This window comes from Alternaria rosae (genome assembly GCF_020736505.1).
Source record: "Alternaria rosae strain MPI-PUGE-AT-0040 chromosome Unknown BKA58scaffold_7, whole genome shotgun sequence".
In the NCBI taxonomy this organism is placed as follows: Eukaryota; Fungi; Ascomycota; class Dothideomycetes; order Pleosporales; family Pleosporaceae; genus Alternaria; species Alternaria rosae.
This window is the reverse complement of record NW_025763576.1, coordinates 109322-129560: the sequence shown is the minus strand read 5'-3', so window position 1 is coordinate 129560 and position 20239 is coordinate 109322. Positions and strand designations below refer to the sequence as shown.

The 20239-nt window shown below is 53.1% G+C and overlaps 7 protein-coding genes and 1 non-coding gene across 8 annotated transcripts; 4 read left to right on the top strand and 4 right to left on the bottom strand.

Moving 5' to 3' along the window:
• Positions 1–2704: 2704 nt before the first annotated feature.
• Positions 2705–6055, top strand: BKA58DRAFT_459964 (uncharacterized protein; the record flags this gene model as incomplete). The annotated part of the gene is made up of 8 exons (XM_046174735.1): positions 2705–3315; positions 3609–3848; positions 3882–3888; positions 3933–4397; positions 4437–4764; positions 4913–5324; positions 5386–5725; positions 5937–6055. The coding sequence occupies exons 1-8, from the start codon at positions 3166–3168 to the stop codon at positions 6053–6055; spliced, it is 2061 nt and encodes a 686-aa protein (XP_046022987.1). The 5' UTR covers positions 2705–3165.
• Positions 6056–6692: 637 nt separating this feature from the next.
• On the top strand, positions 6693–7835 carry BKA58DRAFT_202726 (uncharacterized protein). The gene is made up of 2 exons (XM_046165862.1): positions 6693–7362; positions 7425–7835. The coding sequence occupies exons 1-2, from the start codon at positions 7034–7036 to the stop codon at positions 7678–7680; spliced, it is 585 nt and encodes a 194-aa protein (XP_046022986.1). The 5' UTR covers positions 6693–7033; the 3' UTR covers positions 7681–7835.
• Positions 7832–10487, bottom strand: BKA58DRAFT_470663 (exocyst complex subunit Sec15-like-domain-containing protein). Its single transcript, XM_046175196.1, has 4 exons — positions 10300–10487; positions 9259–10248; positions 9078–9209; positions 7832–9030 (listed from the first exon to the last, which is right to left on the bottom strand). Exons 1-4 carry the CDS (start codon positions 10348–10350, stop codon positions 7888–7890), a joined length of 2316 nt encoding a protein of 771 aa, XP_046022985.1. The 5' UTR covers positions 10351–10487; the 3' UTR covers positions 7832–7887.
• A 590-nt stretch (positions 10488–11077) lies between these two features.
• Positions 11078–12695, top strand: BKA58DRAFT_412507 (Saccharopine dehydrogenase; the record flags this gene model as incomplete). Its single annotated transcript, XM_046172358.1, has 5 exons — positions 11078–11093; positions 11143–11203; positions 11255–11284; positions 11334–11451; positions 11502–12695. The coding sequence occupies 5 exons, from the start codon at positions 11078–11080 to the stop codon at positions 12693–12695; spliced, it is 1419 nt and encodes a 472-aa protein (XP_046022984.1).
• A 96-nt stretch (positions 12696–12791) lies between these two features.
• BKA58DRAFT_387791 (uncharacterized protein) lies at positions 12792–14112 on the bottom strand. Its single transcript, XM_046170600.1, has 3 exons — positions 13970–14112; positions 13549–13919; positions 12792–13466 (listed from the first exon to the last, which is right to left on the bottom strand). The coding sequence occupies exons 1-3, from the start codon at positions 14011–14013 to the stop codon at positions 12904–12906; spliced, it is 978 nt and encodes a 325-aa protein (XP_046022983.1). The 5' UTR covers positions 14014–14112; the 3' UTR covers positions 12792–12903.
• Positions 14113–14348: 236 nt separating this feature from the next.
• Positions 14349–14435, bottom strand: BKA58DRAFT_t57. Its single transcript has one exon. It is a non-coding gene; the product is annotated as a tRNA-Gly (tRNA).
• A 196-nt stretch (positions 14436–14631) lies between these two features.
• Positions 14632–17406, top strand: BKA58DRAFT_202674 (uncharacterized protein). Its single transcript, XM_046165860.1, has 5 exons — positions 14632–15105; positions 15167–15417; positions 15475–15606; positions 15670–15941; positions 16113–17406. Exons 1-5 carry the CDS (start codon positions 14933–14935, stop codon positions 16989–16991), a joined length of 1707 nt encoding a protein of 568 aa, XP_046022982.1. The 5' UTR covers positions 14632–14932; the 3' UTR covers positions 16992–17406.
• Positions 17256–18683, bottom strand: BKA58DRAFT_202714 (glycoside hydrolase). Its single transcript, XM_046165861.1, has 2 exons — positions 18233–18683; positions 17256–18174 (listed from the first exon to the last, which is right to left on the bottom strand). The coding sequence occupies exons 1-2, from the start codon at positions 18445–18447 to the stop codon at positions 17520–17522; spliced, it is 870 nt and encodes a 289-aa protein (XP_046022981.1). The 5' UTR covers positions 18448–18683; the 3' UTR covers positions 17256–17519.
• Positions 18684–20239: the final 1556 nt, after the last annotated feature.

The following is a 20239-nucleotide window of genomic DNA, read 5'->3' as shown; positions in this document are numbered from 1 at the left end:
CATATCTCTTGGTAACCCTTGTGAAGCCGAGATGATGCCACCGACATTATCTCAGTCTCGCCACGGGTACCCAAGAGATGTGGGTGACAGTAAGGCGTCTTCTGCATCGCCGTGGCTGAAATACTGTCCATGGAACGCTGCAGCTTCGAAATGTTGTTCAGGCGAAGAAGAGGCAGTTCATACATGTAGTGGCACCCCTGGATGTACAGCTTGATGTGGGTCAATGGGATGGAGTCGGAACCGATCGGACCACAGTGGTCGCCGCCACCGAACTGAAGAGGAGCAGCGTGCTAGTGAGCGAGGTGCGTGACCGCCTGGATGTTGTCCCGAGGGCTGCTGCCGCGGTCAAAGGTGCTGAAGTGGTGGCGGTACTCATTGTCTTGAGCATTCATCTTGGGCAATCGTCTGGTGTCTTCGGCACGACGAAGATTGTTGTCAGTAACCGCGAACCCGTTGGCATTATCGCATGTAATGCCCGACGGAGCAGCGACATTGATGCGGAGGTACAGGAAGTCGTACGTGCCGAAGCAGACCTGGTCGGGAATGTTCTTGGGGGCAACATCGTGCTGCTGGGGATGAAGGAGACAGGCCAGTTGTCGCTGTCCGATCCACGTGCAGGACGACGGGCAAGCTTCCCACGTTCTGACAGTATGTACTGCAGGCGTGATTCAAATATACCGGGCTGGTTGGGAAGGTGGCATGTAGTCTGCGGCTTCCAGATCCTGGAGGACTATTAGCCGAGGAGGTGTTGGGTGAAGGGGGAGCTATCGTGAGATGTCGAAGAAGGATCTTGATATGATGCTTGCTGGAAGGAAGGAGTTGGGAGAGTAGACCGTCGGGTTGGTGCTGTCAAAGGGGGATGAGGGATGAGGGATGTAAGATGTTGCTTCCAGGGTTCCTTGGCTAGCAACGGTATGTTGTAAGTGCAAGCTGAGAGAACTGCTCAGTCGCACCGTCAATTCCGTAAGCTTGGGGAAATGACTCTGCCAATCTTCTCTTCCTGCCTGCTGCGGCGCGTTGGGATCATGAACGGCGAGTCAGCGAGTAGCTGAGCCCGGGCAAGGGCTATGAGTATAAGTTGTAGCCCAAGATCAAATCGCGAAAGGGTTTGGATGATAAAGCTCGAGGTGGGATGGCGGTGACTTGACGGTGATGAGACTTGCGCTCGACGTCAGGAGAGTACACTGTCGGATTGGTGCCGCCAAAGGGGCAGTGACCAACTGACTCCCCTCGCATACTAGGCACTGGGCGTATCAATACCAGCAAATACAATGGCACTGGTACATCGCCAGCTATACTGAAGGTGGAATTGCGAATATTGTCAACAGAAAGAATGCAGAGTGAAGTAGAACGGGATGAATAGGGAAGAAGAAGCGACGCAACTTTCTGCCACTCTTCTCTCTCATGACCCATAATTCGTGACACTGCGGTGCACGCTGGCGGAGAAAGAGCATCTGGGTCTTTTGAATCCCCTCATGAGGGGCTGGCTCAGGGGGCGTCGGCCTCACAGCATAGCTACGGCATGGACGTGGAATCAACATCTTCAACTTTGATACTACATCCCCTATCAAAGTCTAGATGTCACATCTCAAGCCTTGCGGCATCTGCCTGCCTATGGTTTCACAAGTTCCATGATCTCGCTGTCGTATCCATAGGTGTCATGATGCACTGTGAAGCCCGCTCATTACCCAAAGGTTTGCAGTCGTATGCTGTGCCTCAACATGTCGGCAATGTCTCGAGCTCGCCAGAGCTGATTGTGTACCTCCCAGGCAAGCTATCCCCACTGCGTGCAGCACCTCTGAGCCTCTTATCGCCGTCTACCGCGAGGATGCAGTATCTCGATGTGGGGCGCACGGGCCACGGCAGTCTATCATGAAGCCCGTTGGTGGTGTAGCAGCTGGCGCCCACAACCTCACCAGCGGCGACGACGACACACTTCATACTAGACATTGCCGCACACATGTGTCTTGCGGCTAGCAGTTTGACGGCCGACAGTACTGCGAAGACATTCTCGGTATACTATCGGTGGTGGCGGCGAAATACGTTTGCTCCGCACGAAGGGCTTGCTTGCTGCCGTGGTTTGAGCCAGACCGACTCACACACCACGCAGAACCACCGACACGACTACGACAACCGCACGGCGGACAAGAGGCGACGACCTTCGTCTCTTTGCCTTACGCGCGCGCGATAATTCCTGCGGCACAATCTGGATGAAGACCGGCGGGGCGGGCGGGGCGACTCGCTCTCCTGGACCTCTTTGACGCGGCGACACCACCTAGCGGCGGCGGAGCGGGCAGTGCGAGAGATGCATACATGGACAGATACAGCAACTTCTCCTTTAACGTGCCGACCATACTGACATAGCGAGCAATCATGTACGCAGACAGCTCGACCGATTCTTCTACCAGCAGAGCGCGGCCGACGAAGACGCAAGCTTTTCGGACGCCGACCTCTTCTCGCAGTCCGCAAGATAGGGCAAGGTCGACGACGACGACGGTACAACTGCGCAGGACGTCATAGAGTTGGTCAGCTGAGCTTCTCCATTGACCGCGGCGACAGCGCCTAGGACACCACTTCATCCCCCACCATGACCGGTAGTACGAGACTCCTTGATGGCGATAAGACTTGGGCGATAACTCGGGAAGGCGCGGACATTCGGTGGCGACGGTACAGCAAGGGAGACATCCTTCTCCTACGACAGCGTTGTCTGAAGTTCAGGCTGACGAAGCTGGCGCACACTAGCTGCTACCGAGCCAGCCCCTGAGTCAAGACAGGTACACTACCGAGCGCCATCTTAGCTGCAGACGCCTCTCGACCCAGATAATAGAATGGCGTATGTCGCGCATGGTAGCGAGTTTGTGGCGGGCGTCTTGACCCTTCTTCTTCGGAGACATCTCCTAGCCGGAAGGCGTCGGCTTCAGGGTCAAGTAGACTTGAAGCTATTATGGGCTGCAGGCGTGGCGTCGACAGGGTCAGGGTACTGCGCACAAGTCCGAATCGTGTCTACTCAATAGCTTTGGGGCCGCGGCAGCTTGAAACCCCAGCCTAGTTCGGAGACGTTAGCCGTGGATGAGGCCAAAGACGAGACATGGCTTGCATCTACGCCAGCACCAACACCAGCACCAACGCCCATAAGATCCGATCAAAGTCGGCTGGTCGGGCCCAATGACGATGGCTAGTGCGCCTGTGTTCTCGCCCTGCTCGAAGGATCCGAAAAGAGACGCTGTCACAATCGGCCGAGACAAGCAGCCAGGGCTGCTGAGACATTGGTATCCATCCTTGTCGAGCTCGCTGGTCGACTACTCAGGACAAGGAGTACGTTGAGCACCTGGTGCGCCGACTGAGAACCTTACCGATGGCCTTGTGCTTGTTGAGATGGAGCATGATCACGGACGGACGTGGCGTCGCGGACTGAGTTTGATAAAATCGTGAGGTAATATCGTTATGAGGCATGCTATGAGGATGTCCTTTCTAGCATGTGTGCTGATCCCGGAGTTCATACCTATGGTGGATGTATCGCTGATGATAGTTGCTAACCCTGGAGCTCCAAGATTCATCGGACACACATCTCATCGTCGTCGAATGATTGAACACTGCCAAGACGATAGCGAGCATATCACGCGTTAGACCTGAAGCTGAAGCGAGGAACGCTGCTGTTCGAGTGGCCGGAGAGCACCGTAGCCACTTTGGAACAAAGCGGATTACCCACAGCTTTGCTGGAACTCCGTTTCTTCGGCAGCGACGTCAACGAGGCCTACGTTCACAAGTGCAGCTCAATAGAGCCAGACTACGCATGTTGGGCACCCCAATTCCTTGCTCCTTCTGCTCATCCTCCTTTGCTCGCTATCGTAAGGCTTGCCTTCATGCTACGATTGCTGAAGTACAACGGTAAGCTCATCTCCGGAATATGCCATCATGGAAACCAACTCCAGCTGAAGGTCTACGCGCCGATGGTCATGCGTCGCGCGCCAAAGCTGCAGATCGAAAGCTTCGCCGTGACTATGGTGGAAGATGCCATAAATTGCCTGCGAAGGGCAGTGTGGTCTTTCTTGCATCGCGGCAAGATCACCGACAGTCCGTCAGCCCTGACCCGTTTCGATATGTGCTGCAGGTCATTATGCCGTTATGGAGACGAACGTCTATCGAACGAAAGCGAGGAGGAGGCACTCCAAAGTTTGTGGAGTCTTGTGTTTACATAAATGGTAGCTCGTCTCCATTGTCAGCCAGTGGGGCGTTACGATGCGCTCATGCTCGCTGTTGTGCCCTCTTCCAACAGGATGTACCACGCATTCGCATTCGCATACGCCATTGCAGCGTTGTGACGAAGACTTGCTTCTTCTCGTATGTCGTATCAAGTGGGTCGGGATGTCAATACGCAGACGGCCCGATTTATCAATGTACAGTTCATGTGTGGATGCTGTAGACGGGTCGTCTAGTCGCGCATGTGTCTCTGCTTCTGCAAAACTTCGACTGCAGCGCAATGTTGAATTACTGGAGTGCCTATGGGTCTGACAAGGGTGTAGTGGATCGGGATCTTCGATTGCACTCGTCGCGTCAAGGCATCGTGTGCAACATGGATCTTCTGCTTCGCTTTCGGATTCTTGCTAGCCCCGCCGTGGGTTGTGCGACCAGCGACGAGGAGGCTTCCTGCATGGATCAATGCGACAAGGCACTGCGATCTGCAAGCATAGATAGCTACAGACCGAGCGCTTGCGCGCTACTTACCGTTGGTGTCGCTGTTTTCGTGCTTGTCTGTCAGGGGAGGTATGGCTCAGAAGATCGACAAAGTTGTCGACTTCAAGAACTTTGATATGAGCAGCGGCCCGAAGGGAACGACCCTTGTGTGGGATTGGCAGCATACTGCCCCAAGACGGCTCACATCAATTGTGGTCGCCGACCCACAGTAGGACAGACTTGTGGTGGCCTTTGAAAAGCCTCCTCGCGGCCGGCGGAGCTGCTATGAGCCGCATTCACACAAAGGAGCTGCGCATATGCAGCTTCCCGCCCGCCGCCATCTGTATGTGGATGTTCGAGTTTTCGAATGTCTCGTCGTTGGCATTGAGCGGGTAGGATGCAATTGCTTCGGAGGTCCGCTTCGATGCGCTGGCAACGCCGCCGCGGTCAGACCTGGTATGATAGTGATGGAGGGTATGCGATCTCCCGAAGCCAGCCTAGGCGATGGGGCATTGCTCTTCGCCGATTCTACTGCGGTCGAAGGTGGTTGGAGGGGCTGTGGGTTGAGATTGTCTTGGATGTCAGCGTCAATGCGCTGGCGAACCCGCAGCAGACCGAGTCGACGACAGGAGCCACTATACTATGTACAGGTGCCTGAAGAAGCTGCAAGGTTTGCTAGAGACGTTGCTGCCGCCTCCATCGTGGTGGTAGCTTGTTAGCAGAGTCAGAGACCGCGTCGGAAGTCCGCCTAGAATCGCCAGCGAAGCCATCGCGCAGAACCGACCAACAGCGGCCTACATGGTGCAGGAAGCTCTCGCGGAGGTCATCAAGAGTGTAGTAATCTTGTTACTACCTCTGTTATGGTTCGAGTGGGGTGGTGGGAGGCGGCGCGGGTGGCTGTCGAGGAGAATTGAGTCGCAGGAGCTCGACCCGATCACCACCGCGACCGGTGAAGCTTCATCGACCCATTGTCTTGGTCACATGAGCTCGCTCTACCAGCTCCGTAAATTTGAGCGAGCGCGGCTTGGTGTTGGGGATCATCGTGGTGGTAGTATGTGGTTGAGGCAGCGTCGTTGAGGGAGGCTGGAAGCTTACCCCACAGAGATTCTCAATATCGGACCAAGCCAGGGGGTCCGCACGGCTACCAGCATCCACGAAGCACGCTTACAACCACATGCAGCAGGCTTAATATGGCAGAGAAGCTAGATGCAAGACTGCTCTACCTCGATACTCGAGAGCTGGACATTTTACGATTGCTGAAGTCTTCAAGGACGATCTGGAGATCGTGGGACTCGGCAAGCCCCTCGAATGGTTCTCGCCTACCTCGACCACACGATCCAGGGCTACGTCGAATCTACGGCACGCGACAGGTCATACCTGAGAACAACACGGAAAACCACGCACATCATCTTCAGATTCTCTTGTCGTGAGACATCTAGCTGAGCAGCCGTACTACTCTAGAACGCATCACCCGCCCATCCTCCGCCTCGCCGCATCCATAGATTCCGCGCTCCCGTAGGCTTGTTGCTTCCGACTACGTTGCACAAGACACAATTTAGGCCTGCATCTCACCTCATACAACTCAAGGAGTTGTCCAGAGCTAGCATCGCGAACTTCATGACTAGAGGTTGGCGATACTGTCGTCCTCGTGGCCAGAGCTTTCGCACCACACCGCATTCCTGACCTTCTCGTTGATGAAAGCTATGAGCATTTGAAGCACATTTGGACATCTTGAGACGAAGTTCGTCTTCTTCATATTCGCACTCTTTGCAACTTCATCAACAGCAGCGCACGTGTGTGTTACCTAGATTAAGCTAGGCCTTGTCTCGTTTGCTCGTTTGTCATTTGACATCGCGGTCAGTCAGGAACATCGCGCCGAATCTCCAAGACCTCTGACCTTTCGCATAGACCCCTAGCTATACCTCGTGGGCAAACCAGCGTCACCGCTATTCATCTTCACCGTCACTTTTTTTTTCTTATCTTGTGGTCGTAGAGTAGCTAGGTTTTCTAAAGTTCGCGCGCAAAAATTTTCCTCTCCAACGACCGTCTTCGCATTGCCTTTGCAATTACTTCCAACACCGTCATAGTACCGTCAAATCACATCACAACCCGCGATTCGATACTTTTGCGCTCTGCTACTTGTATTCGGGAGTTAAAGCTGTCATCCTCCCGCGCATACGATATCTAGTCTCGCGCGCGCACATACCCCCATATCCGCGGCCAGACACATAACCCGGGCGCCTACATCCAGCCAACAAGACTCAAAAGCACCACAACACGCCTACGAAGTCAGCAACGCGTCTCTATCTCCACTACCTTAAAACAACCATCTACCAACCCCATCACCAAGACCGTCAAAATGGCAACAGCAACATTCACCCTCCCCCACCACCCAACCATGCCCTCAACCCCCTCAACTCCACCCACCATCACAGCCACAGCGCTCATGAACGCATCATCGCATGACATCGCGATGCTGCACGACATCCACGCTCTCCTCAACAAGATCTTCACCCGCAATCGAAACCAGCATCAACGCTCCACGTGGTGGAAATCGCTGCACGGGTTCCGGCGGCAGATTGGTCTTCTGCTGCAAGATCTTGAGAAAGGTTCTGTCAAAGAGCGAGAAGGTAAACTCGAAGCGCGATTGAGGTTTTGGGATCGGGGAAGTGTGCATAGCTGGTATTAGTAAGTTTGTTCTTTCCATTGTCCGAGTTGCCTTCAAACACTCTTTGCTAATTATAATGAAGCACATTCAGCCAACTCGTCGCCGTGGGCCCGTTCGCCATGCTCGGTCTCGTCATGATGGCAAGTGTCGCTCGCGTATGCCGGATTACCGGCATTACAGCTGTGTATGAAGAAATCGCATCGGGTGACATTCAAGGTGTTTTGAGCGCGAGCGACGAATTGGCTATGGCGGGCGAGTTTGGCACGGTGTTGGATGAGGAGGAGGAGTGGGATGAGGGGGTTGTTGTCGCTCGGGATGAGGAGGAAGACAACGAGTAGATAGAGGTGTGAGTCGGGTCTGAGGGTGGTTTGCTGAATACACATGTAAAATGGTTTATGGGATGATACCTGATAGCCCGAAATGGCTATCTTCACGGCGTTTTGGGGTGTTGGAATGAAGGGATAGAACGTGTTGAATGCCTCCTGGCTGACACATTGCGTTACTGTTGTTATGTGAAAGTTATGTTGAGATTGACAGGCTATGCTCTATCTAATACCAAATCTCGAACCTAGTGTACCGAATCGCTCCTTGCCGCCTACAGTTGGACTCTGCGCCGCGACTTGCGCCCCTTCTTGTACCTTCTCCAGTAGAATGGCGCCCTTCATTTGATCTACTTTGCTGTACTTCTTGTTCCTCTGCGCGATGTCGAAGAACTCTAGGGAGTCATCTGTGCCCATCAGCGCGACTGTCTGCGTTAATTCGTCCAGGTTCTCCATCAAAATGGGGTTGTTGAGCGAGCTGACGAATTGGCTGAGGAAAGCTGTGTCGTTGGCAATAGTCGCGACGGCAGCGGGGGAAATGCGCTTAATGTGTTGGGCGAGAGGGAGGTCGAGGATAGCGGTTGACGCGTGGGATAAAGCGTCGAAGTAGATGAACTCTTTGATCTCGGTGGGGAGCGCGAGAAGGACCGAAGACATTATGTTGGAGAGATACCTAGTCAGCTCTAACATGTATGTCGATGGTTCGGTCTCGGGCTTGGTGGCCATCCAGTCGTACTCTGCTGTCTCGATCAGGTCATCGATCTTGCTGTTCACGAGCTCGAAGACGCGGTTGGAGGCGGTGTTCTTGGCTTTAGCGAAGCGATCGGTTGCGGCCAGGACGACAGGACCTGTTGCTGAGGGCGACGATCGCGCCTCAAAGAGTAGATCCTGTAGCTCAACGCAGGCGTTCTCGAAGTGCTCCAAATTCGTCAAGATCTGCACAATCTGCCCAGGATACTGACTACTCAACCTCTCGATCAAGCTTCCGCAGACCTTTTCACATAGCAACTCATCCAGACTCTGCCTCAGTGTCTCATCAATGACACTGCTCTTCTGGAAATAGTCGTCGCTGAACAGGTAGATCTGGTTGAGGAAATTCCGGATATCGATGCAGCATAGCGGATACATCTGCGAGAAGGGCAGTACGCAGGGGAAGGTGAGGGGTTCGTTGGATGCCGGAGGATTGTACCAGGATACCGAGACGACCTTATCGTACTCTTCACTCGAGTTGATGGGCATAGGCATGTAGTCGTCTGTGTGCACAATCTCGCTGAAGTCTTCGCTGAAGCGGGCTTTGAGAAGGGAGGAGTATTTGGAGAAGAGGGTAAGGAGAAGGTCGTTCATTGCGGAGACGGAGTAGCCCCATTTCTGTGACAGTCAGCAAAGAGTAGAGAAGTTGTGAGTGAGTGACGGACCTCCATAGTCAACATGAAGAGCGCTATGCGACCCTTGATCTTCAAGAGCAGTTCGTCATTCTCAACGGTATGAAGCTGACTGGTGATGAGATTTATTGCGCTTTGACACATCGAGTCCCATAGCTCGTCAACCTATGCTCTTGTTAGCAGTACCTCACGTGAACGGGCGAATGTTACGTACATCAGCCTGTGACCGTAGGTTGAGTGTTTTAGACATGGTAGCCTTCTCGATAATCGCGTACCCCGCGATACTCTCCAACAAGCTGCTCAAGTCACTACATTCCTCGTCCAGTAGATCCAGTTTGTTCGGTATGATCAAATCCTTCTGCGTCCGTCGATCTGATGCGTACTCCGCTCGGAATTGCTCGCTCTTGCCGAGCGTCTCGTTGATATGCATCGCTTCAAACAAGGGTGAGAAGTCCGTCTCATTTCCAGCTTCCTCGTTGTTCAGCACGTCAAACTCATCGGTCTCATCGGCCACCAGTTCGATTGCTGAGTTCAGTTTGAACTTCGAGAAACGTGTGTCGGCTTCGGCGCGCTCCTGATTGCGCGTTCTCCGTACGTCGGTGTAGTAAAATGAGACCTCCCCCAAAAACTGCGCCGACTCGCGAATGCGATAGAGCCACGTACTCAGGTCGTTCTTGACTGCCTCTCTGATTTGCTCCTGGGTTTGCGGTATCGATTTCTCAATCACATTCGCAATCTTGAATCGATTGATCTCCTTCAAATGAATCGTCTGCAATTCATCCAAAGCTCTTAACGCTGCGTAGTAGTTCTTTTCCCTCAGCATGTCCTGAACCGAGTTGGCAATGCGCAATACGTTCAGACATGCGTTCAGCGCTTGCGACGCTTCATCGATATTTTGGCGCACACCGCGCGAATCAACAAGAGCCTTCTTCTGCTCCGCCAGCTTCTCGATGCTTTCCTGGATCGACTCGTTGAGCTGCAGAATCTCACCACTCATCTGTACGGTCTGGTCGCGTATCCTCAGTAGTGAATCGACCGAGCTGACGAAATCTTGATGGTTCGCATTGCATATGCGCTCAATCTCACTCTCGCGATCGTTGGCATAGCGATCGAATGTGATTTGCAGTTGATTTGAGTAGCGTGCGTCTTTCATGATGGGGATCAGCTGGTCGATGTAATCTGAGCCCACGGATGACTGGGAGATCTGCTTCTGTCAGTACATTCAATACGCGCACACTTATACGGGTTTATCTACTTGTTTGATGGCCACCCATAGGTCATCATCAGGGTCCACGGCTGAAGGCATGATGGCGGTTGCCTGGTTTTGGTTGTCGTGTGTGGTTGCAAAACACGTCTGTTGTAAGCGGAGTAGTAGGTCACAGTGAAAGTTACTATGTTCAGTTCTGGTCCAAAGTTGTGGATGGTGGTGCTCGTCGTCGTCGCATATGAAACGCGTACCTGGCAAGTCCGCGGAAGCCGTGCTAGTGGGAATGCGACCTAGCTGACTTGGCGCGGCTCACTGACCCACTTCCCTTTTCGAGATGCCCCAGACCAGATGTTCTACAGTCCAATCTCAACTTCACCAAGTCGAATTGGGATGAAAGAATGGCTTTTCAGACAGGATGCACTGCGATAATCGTGCCTGATGCTCCATCAGTTTTCGGACGCTGCTTGGCGAGGCAAATTTGCAGTTGAACGTGCTGATAATTGCCGCGCTGTACATCGCGAAACACTCCTGGAGAACGCGCCCAGGCAACAGTAAAAGTAAACCACGGCAATACTAGGAGGCTATACACAATCTTGCACGCGTATTACCAGGTGAACTGTTCAAGATGTGGTTGAGTTCGGAGCATCCATCGGTCTGCCAAAGCCCAAGATCTCCAGCGTGACGCGCCGCGCATGCCCCACTTTCATGGAGCGATGACGGAGTAACCCCGCCGATTTCTCTCTATTCCGATCCGGAGTCGACGCCAAAGATATAATCTCTCCCCAAACTTTTTCACATCTTGGCAATTACATCCAAATCACACATCATGGAGGCCATTACAAGTAAGTCAAGAGTATGCACGCAACGGAACTTGGCTAATTGATGATGCAGACAAAGTACAGAACCTTATGGGCAGCGTCAGCGGGGCGGCTGCCGGAGCATACAGCGGAAAGTAGGTACTCGTTTGGGATTGTTGTGGTGGGATTTGGCTAATTGGTGATAGGACCGCTCTTCTGCTCGGTGCTGGTTTCGTGTAAGTCATCTATCAACCATCTCAATACACAGCAAACTAATGATTATAGTACACGTCCAACTGTTGACGTCCTCGCGAAGTCTGGCGTTAAGGTCACAGTAGCATGCCGTACTCTCCAGAAGGCTCAAGACCTGGCTAAGGGCATCCCCAACACCAACGCCATCAGCGTACGAGCATACACTCCACACATACATAGCTTCCTGCTAACAACTCCTAGCTCGACGTCAATGATGCCGACGCCCTCGACGCCGAAGTCGCCAAGGTCGACGTCGTCATCTCCCTCATCCCCTACACATACCACGCGACAGTCATCAAGTCGGCAATCCGCAAGAAGAAGAACGTCGTCACAACCTCATACGTCTCGCCCGCGATGATGGAGCTCGATGCGCAAGCCAAGGAGGCCGGCATCACCGTCATGAACGAGATCGGGGTCGACCCCGGTGTCGACCATCTCTCCGCCGTCCTCACTATCGACGAGGTGCACAAGGCCGGTGGCAAGATCCTGTCTTTCAAGTCATACTGCGGCGGTCTCCCCGCCCCAGAGTGCTCAGACAACCCGCTCGGTTACAAGTTCTCCTGGAGCTCCCGCGGCGTGCTCCTCGCGCTCAGGAACCAGGCTGCCTTCTACCAAGACGGCAAGGTCAAGTCAGTCGAGGGCCCCGAGCTCATGGCCGAAGCAAAGCCCTACTTCATCTACCCTGGCTACGCCTTCGTCGCATACCCCAACCGTGACTCCACACCCTACAAGGAGCGCTACAACATCCCTGAGTGCCAAACCATCATCCGCGGCACCCTGCGCTACCAAGGTTTCCCAGAGTACATTAAGTGCCTGGTCGACATTGGCTTCCTCTCCGAAGACCCCAAGGACTTCCTCAAGGAAGGCGAGAAGCGCACCTGGCGCGACGCAACCGCCAAGATCATTGGCGCCAGCAGCGACAAGGACGAGGACCTCATCTGGGCCATTTCCTCGCGGACAAAGTTCGCCAGCACAGAAGAGAAGGACCGCATCATCACCGGTCTCCGCTGGATCGGTCTCATTTCCGACGAGCAGATTGAGGCTCGTGGCAACCCACTTGACACCCTCTGCGCTACCCTCGAGAAGAAGATGCAATACGAGAACGACGAGCGCGATATGGTCATGCTGCAGCACAGGTTCGAGATTGAGAACAAGGACGGCAGCAAGGCTGTTCGTACTTGCACGCTGGCTGACTACGGTGACCCCAAGGGGTACTCTGCTATGGCTAAGCTTGTCGGTGTTCCTTGCGCGGTTGCTGTGCAGCAGGTGCTTGATGGTACGCTCAGTGAGAAGGGTATCCTCGCGCCTATGAGCCCAGAGATCTGCCGCCCATTGATGAAGACGCTTGAGGAGCAGTATGGTGTTGTGTTCAAGGAGAAGACTGTGCCTATGTAAGGTGGTCACCTGGACGCAAGAAGGAAGAAGGTATTTGATGGACATAGTAGGTATAGACAAAAGCTTGTCAGCTTTGGCATGACTGAATGAACACATCAATCGCTTCCAGATTCTGATCTTGTTTGGTGAACTGTTATCTCTTCTGCTGTATATTGTGCCTAGCTCGAGAAAGCTTTTCCATCTAGCACCCCGTATCTGTACAATCTGCTCAATCCAGCCCAGCAGCTGGTGGCCTTCCACCCACAGCCTTCTTTGGCGCAGCCGCACCACCACCCCCCATCCCACCCCCAAACATACTTCCCAACATATCGAACATCGGGTTCCCTTGCCTGGGAATCTTGATCCCAAAGTACATCTCGCCCACCTGATCCAACGCCTCCCCCCAATTCACATCCTTCAAATCACTTGCATAATGACTCTTCAACTGCCTCCACAGACTCGGGTCCCCGCGCTCCACACTCAATAGTAACAGCCCCAGGAAGTTCAAAAGCGGTAGTGAAGGGTATACGGTGAAGTCGGAGGCTTTTGTAGAGACGGGCTGTGTGGGCGGGTTCGGCGCGCGTTGCAGGGAGGAGGTGAAGAGGAGGTAGTGTTTGTTTGCTGCGCGCAGGTTTCCTGTGAGTAGATAGGGGAGGGTGCCGCGGGCGAGGTAGAGGGGTGCGGTGTGCGGGGCGTCGGAGGTGTACCAGGAGTAGTGGAGGGAGGAGAGGGTTGAGGCGGAGTCTTGGGTGCCGAGGAGGAGGTGGCGTTCTGCTTCGTAGGGTTCGAGGTCTGTGGAAGAAGGCTTTGGTTAGTATGCCTTGTTTCGGGGTTGGGATGTTGTTGGAGTAGGGAGTGGAAGGGGTGGGCGTACCCTCTGCGTATAGTCCTCCGGCAACATGATGTATCTCTGGGTCGCCGGCGGGGTAATCGCCGAACCGACTGCTCCATGCTACCATCTCGCCTACGAACTTCTTCTTTGTAGGCTCATCCTTCGGGAAAGCGCGTAGGAGGCCTAGTAGTCGTCCTTTACTCTCTGCGTCTACCTTCACCTCCCCCTTGTTGTACACGTCGAGAAGGAATATGCATAGGTCGCCGCCAGATCCGCCTTGACCTGCTTGGAGGAGAGACAGCGCGCCAGAATGTAGGATAGAGGTCGCGGACGCCCAATCGGAGGCTTTGGTGTAGCGGGATGCGATTACGCGGAGTTGTTGGTGGGCTTCGTAGAATTGGCCTTCTGCGATCCTGGGCGGGGTTAGCCATTGCGTCTCGCGCCTGATTAGGTCTGGAATTACTTCTCGCGTTGTCGCGCAAGCGTCTTTTCGATTTTGGAAGCCATGTCGGGTGGTTGAGGGGTCGGTGGGGTGGTGCCTTGGTGTTGCTGGAGAGCTTCTGGATCGTGTTTGGGAGCGATGACGCAGCGCTACGGGCGGCTGCTGAACCCCACATTAGCCTCACACACGACCATTACTTTGACTTCTGTTGCACGTTATTGTTTGCGATACTCACTACTCAAGTCACTTCCCAATCCACTCTGTTCTTCCTGTTTCGACGCGCCGCGCCAATTTCATGTCGAGACGCCATACAAAAAGGGAAGCCTTCCTACTACAACGCCATGGATTTTGGAAGACCAGCAAGCTTCATGTACACAATAGAGACAAAAACAATGAGATTTGCGGCAACCGAGACTCGAACTCGGAGCCCAAGCAGGCTACGTATGAAGCGTGGGAAGCTTGGATTTTACCCTTAAACCATTGCCGCGGTGAAGATTAGAGGATGCTGGACAACGTATCAATATATACTTGTAGGAAGCTTCAAGATCATGAAGTTCAGACCATGTAGCGACACAGTCAGTAGTTCCAAGAGTCTGATGGCTTCGAAGGCGTCTCGTCTTAGCCGGAGGATCGAAATGGCGGGGCTGAGCTGGGATGAGATGGCAGGAGCGGGGTGCTGGCGCTTACCTAGGTAACCTGCAAGGACGGCTTCTGCACCCAAAAAGACACTCGTGTTGACCTCGAACGGCGTATCTAGATTGACGCCTTCTTACCACGAGATAATATGGGGTCCAAAACACGCGGCGCGCCTTGCTTAGGCAGAGGCTTGCATGAGTGAGTAGGCTAACAGTTCAGCTCATCAGCCCTCAAGCCTAATTACGCTGCGACTTGCACCATCCCCAACCTCGACTTTGCATGCAATAGGACTCACCTCAATCGGTATTCGATGAATTGTACGCTGTATCTCGTCGAAAATACTGCGATATGGTCAACGAAACCGACGTGGCGACAGCCGCTATGGCTATAGCGATCTCAGCCTTGGTAATCGCAGCCGGTCAACTCATCGCTCAGCTCTTTTCAACTGCGGATGGGTACCGTAGATGCCAAACTTCTGTCATCGGAGATTGGTACAAGTTGGTGGAGCTAAAATTCAGATGGTGAAATACTTTTTCTAAAATAAGTGCACCAACTCGACTTTGAGTATGCTAAGTTCAGTAGGAGCTCGTTCCGATACGAAGTCAAAGTGACAACCCCTCACTTCGAAATGGCGACAATGTCGCATTGCGGACATCGCGAGTCCTTCCTTCTCGATCAGAACAGGCCCATACCGAGTTTCCCGGACCCTAAGTCAATATATTGGCAGAAGGCACGCTACTTGTGCTCTCCTTGGCAGCCAGCACCACTTCTAGGGACTGAAGGCTCGCGTCTTGGCACTTTCTGTAGAAGTCATTATTTATCAAAGTTCCACGGTAAGATCCTCAGAAACTGTCTGGCTAGGGAAGAAGCTCACATGTGGATGTATACAGCCGATGACGTGCCCACTTGGATAAGTCTACTGGAAGATGCTCACGTCCAGCAGAGAGAAACCGTCATGAACCGCTATCAACATCAGCCTCACGATATACTGCCAAACAACTTGAACCTGATCTGTATCTCAAGTAGGTCTTGGGTCTTCGTAACTTGTCGAAACTTACACTGACTTTGCGCTCCTCTCTCCGCAGGAAAGATACGTTCCTGGGACTTTATGCCACCAGATATCGTGCGCCCAGTTGCGAGTACCACAGTGGGATGTTTGATTACTATGGCACATCGGCTAGGTATGGCATGGTCGGACTTCCGGATCGACGAAGGCAAAATGCGTGCAGCTGGTAGTGGACGGAGCTTCTCCACTTCTATCGTACGCGGCATGGGGCTTGTCGTAGAATATAGCACGACCGGGCCTCACCCCTCTCCAGACCATGAATGGCGTATCAATAGTATGTCTGCAGATCAGGTACGTAACATCACATCCGTATCATCGAGGAAGTCTTACGACGATCGTACCGGGCTCATCCAAGACCGCTGTCTTCTTCAAGGCTGCTGATGGAATGAGTTGTGTGCGATATCGCGTCACCCATGAGAATGACCCATAACCTCGCTATTCTCTCTAGCTGACAGAGAGTAGATGGCGTGTGGAATACTCCCTATCATCGCCAGCAACAAGGGCCTGCTACTCAGGAATAAACAAGCACCTGAAGTACCGGATCTCAGACACTCATTAGACATACTCGGAATACATGGTGATGTCAGACTAGCTTTAGAGGCAAGCATATCGTGTCAAGATCCCGCTCATAGACTTCCTGGTTTCACGGATATTATCGGCCTGTTCTGCAAATGGCCACTCATAGACAACATTGCGTTGAATGCCATCGACAACCCGTTTCCTTTTCCGCTGACCACAATGGGCGAGAGACCAGAGTCACGCAATGTCTGGAGGCTTCTACTCAAAAGGCAAGAGGCACAATTATCAAATCGCAAAAAACATGTACTTCAATTCTACGAAAGCTGGGAAGGCTTGGCTCCTTGGAAATTCGAGGGGGAACACCGAGTTGAAAGAACAGACACTCGAGAACTGGATTTCTTCAAGAAAGCATTCGACGACACGACCGCGTATCTTGAACATACTCTAGGCGGGCTTTATGTCCCTCTCTATAGTCAGGCAGTGCGCTGCCACATCTCCATCAACGTACATAGCTACGAACAAGCCTTGCACTACACCGGCACACCGCCCATAAAAAAGAGAGACGGCCAGCTTCCCAACAGTCTGGATCCCATCTTTATTGAGCGCGCTTACATTTACGCCGAGAATGTACCGAAGTTCGTTGAAGAAATGGAGAAGAGCCACCATCACAATGGGAACAAGAACATCTCGTACGAAGACGTTTGGTGGACGATGATGATGCGGCTTCACGCATGGACTATGAGTGTCAGATGGATAGATCGTGAGGGGGTTAAGATTCCGAGTGAATACTACGATAACCCGATTCGTGTGTATATCTTGTAAAGATCGGGTGGTTTTCGCGTGTTTGCGTCAGAGCGTGGCATGAAAACTGCAGTGGGTGATCAACCTTGAGGATATGACTTTCCAGAGAGTTGCGGAGCTGCCGTTCGACTAGTCAAACCGGTCTTCAGTCCAATAGAATGGCGACGGTCACGCCTAGCTCACACGATGAGTCCATAGCCGCAACAAGACACATATCACACAGAGGAAAAGATCACGGAATCTGGAAGAGAAGAATCATTGTGTGGTTGAGCGCAATGCTCGAAACTTGCATTGCAGTAATGCTAAGAGTATCCAAGAAGAGAATCATAAAAAGTCGTGGCATCATCATCCTGATCGGAAGACTCAGTTCCCCAAAAAATGATGACCAAGAAGAAGAAAAAGCCCAGTCCCGGTCCGTGAAAGCCTAAACCCCAACCGATGCCCGTATACACCATTTCGTAATCCGCGCAGCTAACCCAAATAGCATGCGACCACCCATCCCTAAGCAGACGGAAATAGAAGAGAAGAAGAAAGTTTAAAAAGAGTTGCCTAGGCAGAGAAGTCACGGGCGTGAGCACGCTTCTGGACAGAAGCGACAGCAGCGAGTTTAGGACCAGGCGCATCCTCAATGGTCTCACCGGCCTGGTGCCAGTAGAGGTCCCACTGGAGAAGCTCATCGCTAGCCTTGTACAGCTCGGTACCCTTCTTTCCAGCAGGGACCTGAGCGCTGTCATCACCGCCAGTGACCTTGATGTTGAAAGCCTGAGGCCAGAACTGGCGCTGGCTGACATCGCCGTTGTTGTGGATAGACACAACTTCAGTCCTGAGGACGTAGTTTCCGCTGGGGATCTCAGATGGAATGGTAACCTTCTGGGTGTTTCCGTTGTCGTAGAAGATGGCGTCGGTACCCCAGTAGCCGGTCTGACCTTGGGCTTGACCGGAGGAGTAGCGGCCCTTGCGGTAGTCGATGAGGGCGCTCTGGTGGATCTTGAAGAACTCGAGCTTGGTCTTGTCGACGTTCTTGCAGTCGCCGTTGCAGGATGCCATGTAGGTGGCTGTCCAGCCGTGGTGGGAGCAGTCCCAGCCTTCTTCGCCAGAGCCGCAGCTGCCCTCGTGGTGCCAGTGGAAGGTTACGTCTTGGCCGGCGGGGGCTTCGGCGGTGTATGGGGAGGGAGAGGCATCCTTGTGGGCAATGATGTCGGGGCTGATGATTGGTTAGCACATGCATAAAGTAGTAAAGCGTAAGGATATGGTGAACATACTGGCTCAGCTTGTCGCCGTAGATGGGCTGGTATCCCCAGCCCTGGTTGGTCCACCAAGCAGGCGACTGGTTACCAGGATCCTGCTTGGAGGCCTGGCGGAAACCGGGGTACGTCTTGCCTCCAGCCTCGAACTGTTCGACAGAGGTGTGGCCGGCTACGGTAGCGATGAGGGCAGCTACAAGAGCGCCAGTCTGGAAGACCTTGGACATAGACATGGTTGAGTTGATGTTGGGTGTAGAGGTAACGGTTCTGTAGGGGAGAACTTTTGTTGGGTATATGTAAAGAATGTGAAGTAGAATGAGTGTTTTGTTGATAGCACCGGGCTATGAATGAATGACTGGTCAATGAATGACTGAATAGAGAGTGACTTGCTTGCTGTGAGCGTGAAGGATATCCCTCTGCAAGGGCGAGCAGCAGCCCTTATTAATGCTCACCACTCAACATTCCAGAAGCAGCCAAGATGCCCGGAATGTCCAGGCCATCATTTCGGAGGCGCTTACTTTTCGCCCCGCATTTCCCGATGCCCGTGAGGGGTTTGTACGGTGGCTTCTGCTGTCTCTGACAGGCGCCGTGCTGACCAAAGAGGTGCGCCGGCGCTCAGCTGGTGGAGTGTGTGCCTGACGCTAATGTAGGTACGAAAGAACTAGTTTCTTAGTCACGAACTGGGTTCGCCCGGCGTGTAGAAGAACACACCCACTATCATTAGTAGTCATCTGCGCGCCTGCGTACGCGTAGAAATGACGAACTGTGCCCCTTCTTGTTGCATGGTACTAATCCTGTCACGCAGCTGTCGGTGTCTCAGCCTGCTGTGCCATTCTCAACCTCATGTGGAGTTTGCATACGTACTTTCGTATTCTCGAAGCCCAGACATGAAGTCTCAAGATTTTGGGTGGATCTCGGAAAACACCGAGATCAACCTCATCACGCAAAAGGACGAATCAAGAGGCGTGATGTCATGTTGGTTTTCGTTTGTAATGACTTGGGCTGTTTTTCTCGTGGTCGGATCGCCCCTCGGCTGCGTGTCGTGGCAGCAGGGGTGGATACGGGGCTTCCGCTGCCGCACGACGCCGCTGTTTCAGCCGCCAGAGGGCTATCGATAAACAGCCTATCGACAAGACCCATCGCTTCCAACACATCACCGGCGCATGCAGCAACTTTGGTTCACTCCTGCGATGGAAACGTCTCGCTGTTTGAGACAACATCGTGCTATGTTTCAAGCAACGCAGGTTGGCGAACTCCCACCGAACGGGCATTTGAAATTGTAGAAACTGATCGCTTTCCGGCCTCCCTGGTAATACGAGCAACACGCGTGAGCACTGCCGAAAGCCTTGGTACTTTTCCTCCACTCTGGTCCAGATGCTGGCTCTCCGCTCAACGATCGGCATGTCGCCACGAGGAAGGCCTGACCTTCCTCGTTGAGTTGTGCGCCCGTCTGATCCGGAGGATTCGGATGCATGCGAGCGCATCATGAAAGTCTACCGGCCGTGACGACTATCGGTAGGGAGGGTGCGGCGTCGACATTAGCTTACTGACGTACGGAGAATGCCAAACAAGGTAGTCAAATATGGTAGTCGCACGGTTAGTAACATCGCAGAGGCCCATCAAGCGTCCCGCTGTGTCTATCCTTCTCCAAATACCACAGCTACACAGGAGCGACCTCTTGAGGTCATTTTCCATTCCTTTCGACAGTTTGAACAAGCGAACGCATGGCATGCCAGCAAAGACAGAAACTCTATGTTGTACGCCTAGAATCTTGGAGGGTTTATTCCAGCGTCATCTCGTGGCGCAGTCCACATGTAATTTCCTGTGTTGCTGTTGGCCAATCGATGAAGTATGGTACAATAGTCCATCAAAAGCAACATGTTGAAGTGTTCGTGGTGTGCGCCGCGTGCAACCTGCATCCAAATTGCTTTTCGGTAACAATCTCATGGGTATTAGCAGCGGTAACCTACATGATGGTCCGCCGGCATGTCTCTGTTAGCGAAAGATGCTCCCGGGTATTGATTT

Coding starts and splice junctions, on each gene's coding strand:
- BKA58DRAFT_470663 (XM_046175196.1), bottom strand. CDS start 10,350: ATGCCTTCAGCCGTGGACCCTGATGATGACCTATGGGTGGCCATCAAA. Junction 9,210..9,258: donor ACCTACGGTCACAGGCTGAT/GTACGTAACATT, acceptor ACAAGAGCATAG/GTTGACGAGCTATGGGACTC. Junction 9,031..9,077: donor TCTTCATGTTGACTATGGAG/GTCCGTCACTCA, acceptor TGACTGTCACAG/AAATGGGGCTACTCCGTCTC.
- BKA58DRAFT_202674 (XM_046165860.1), top strand. CDS start 14,933: ATGGTCAACGAAACCGACGTGGCGACAGCCGCTATGGCTATAGCGATC. Junction 15,418..15,474: donor TTATTTATCAAAGTTCCACG/GTAAGATCCTCA, acceptor GGATGTATACAG/CCGATGACGTGCCCACTTGG. Junction 15,942..16,112: donor ATAGTATGTCTGCAGATCAG/GTACGTAACATC, acceptor GACAGAGAGTAG/ATGGCGTGTGGAATACTCCC.
- BKA58DRAFT_387791 (XM_046170600.1), bottom strand. CDS start 14,013: ATGGCTTCCAAAATCGAAAAGACGCTTGCGCGACAACGCGAGAA. Junction 13,920..13,969: donor CTTGCGCGACAACGCGAGAA/GTAATTCCAGAC, acceptor AACCCCGCCCAG/GATCGCAGAAGGCCAATTCT. Junction 13,467..13,548: donor CGGAGGACTATACGCAGAGG/GTACGCCCACCC, acceptor CTTCTTCCACAG/ACCTCGAACCCTACGAAGCA.
- BKA58DRAFT_202726 (XM_046165862.1), top strand. CDS start 7,034: ATGGCAACAGCAACATTCACCCTCCCCCACCACCCAACCATGCCCTCA. Junction 7,363..7,424: donor AGTGTGCATAGCTGGTATTA/GTAAGTTTGTTC, acceptor ATTATAATGAAG/CACATTCAGCCAACTCGTCG.
- BKA58DRAFT_202714 (XM_046165861.1), bottom strand. CDS start 18,447: ATGTCTATGTCCAAGGTCTTCCAGACTGGCGCTCTTGTAGCTGCCCTC. Junction 18,175..18,232: donor TACGGCGACAAGCTGAGCCA/GTATGTTCACCA, acceptor ACCAATCATCAG/CCCCGACATCATTGCCCACA.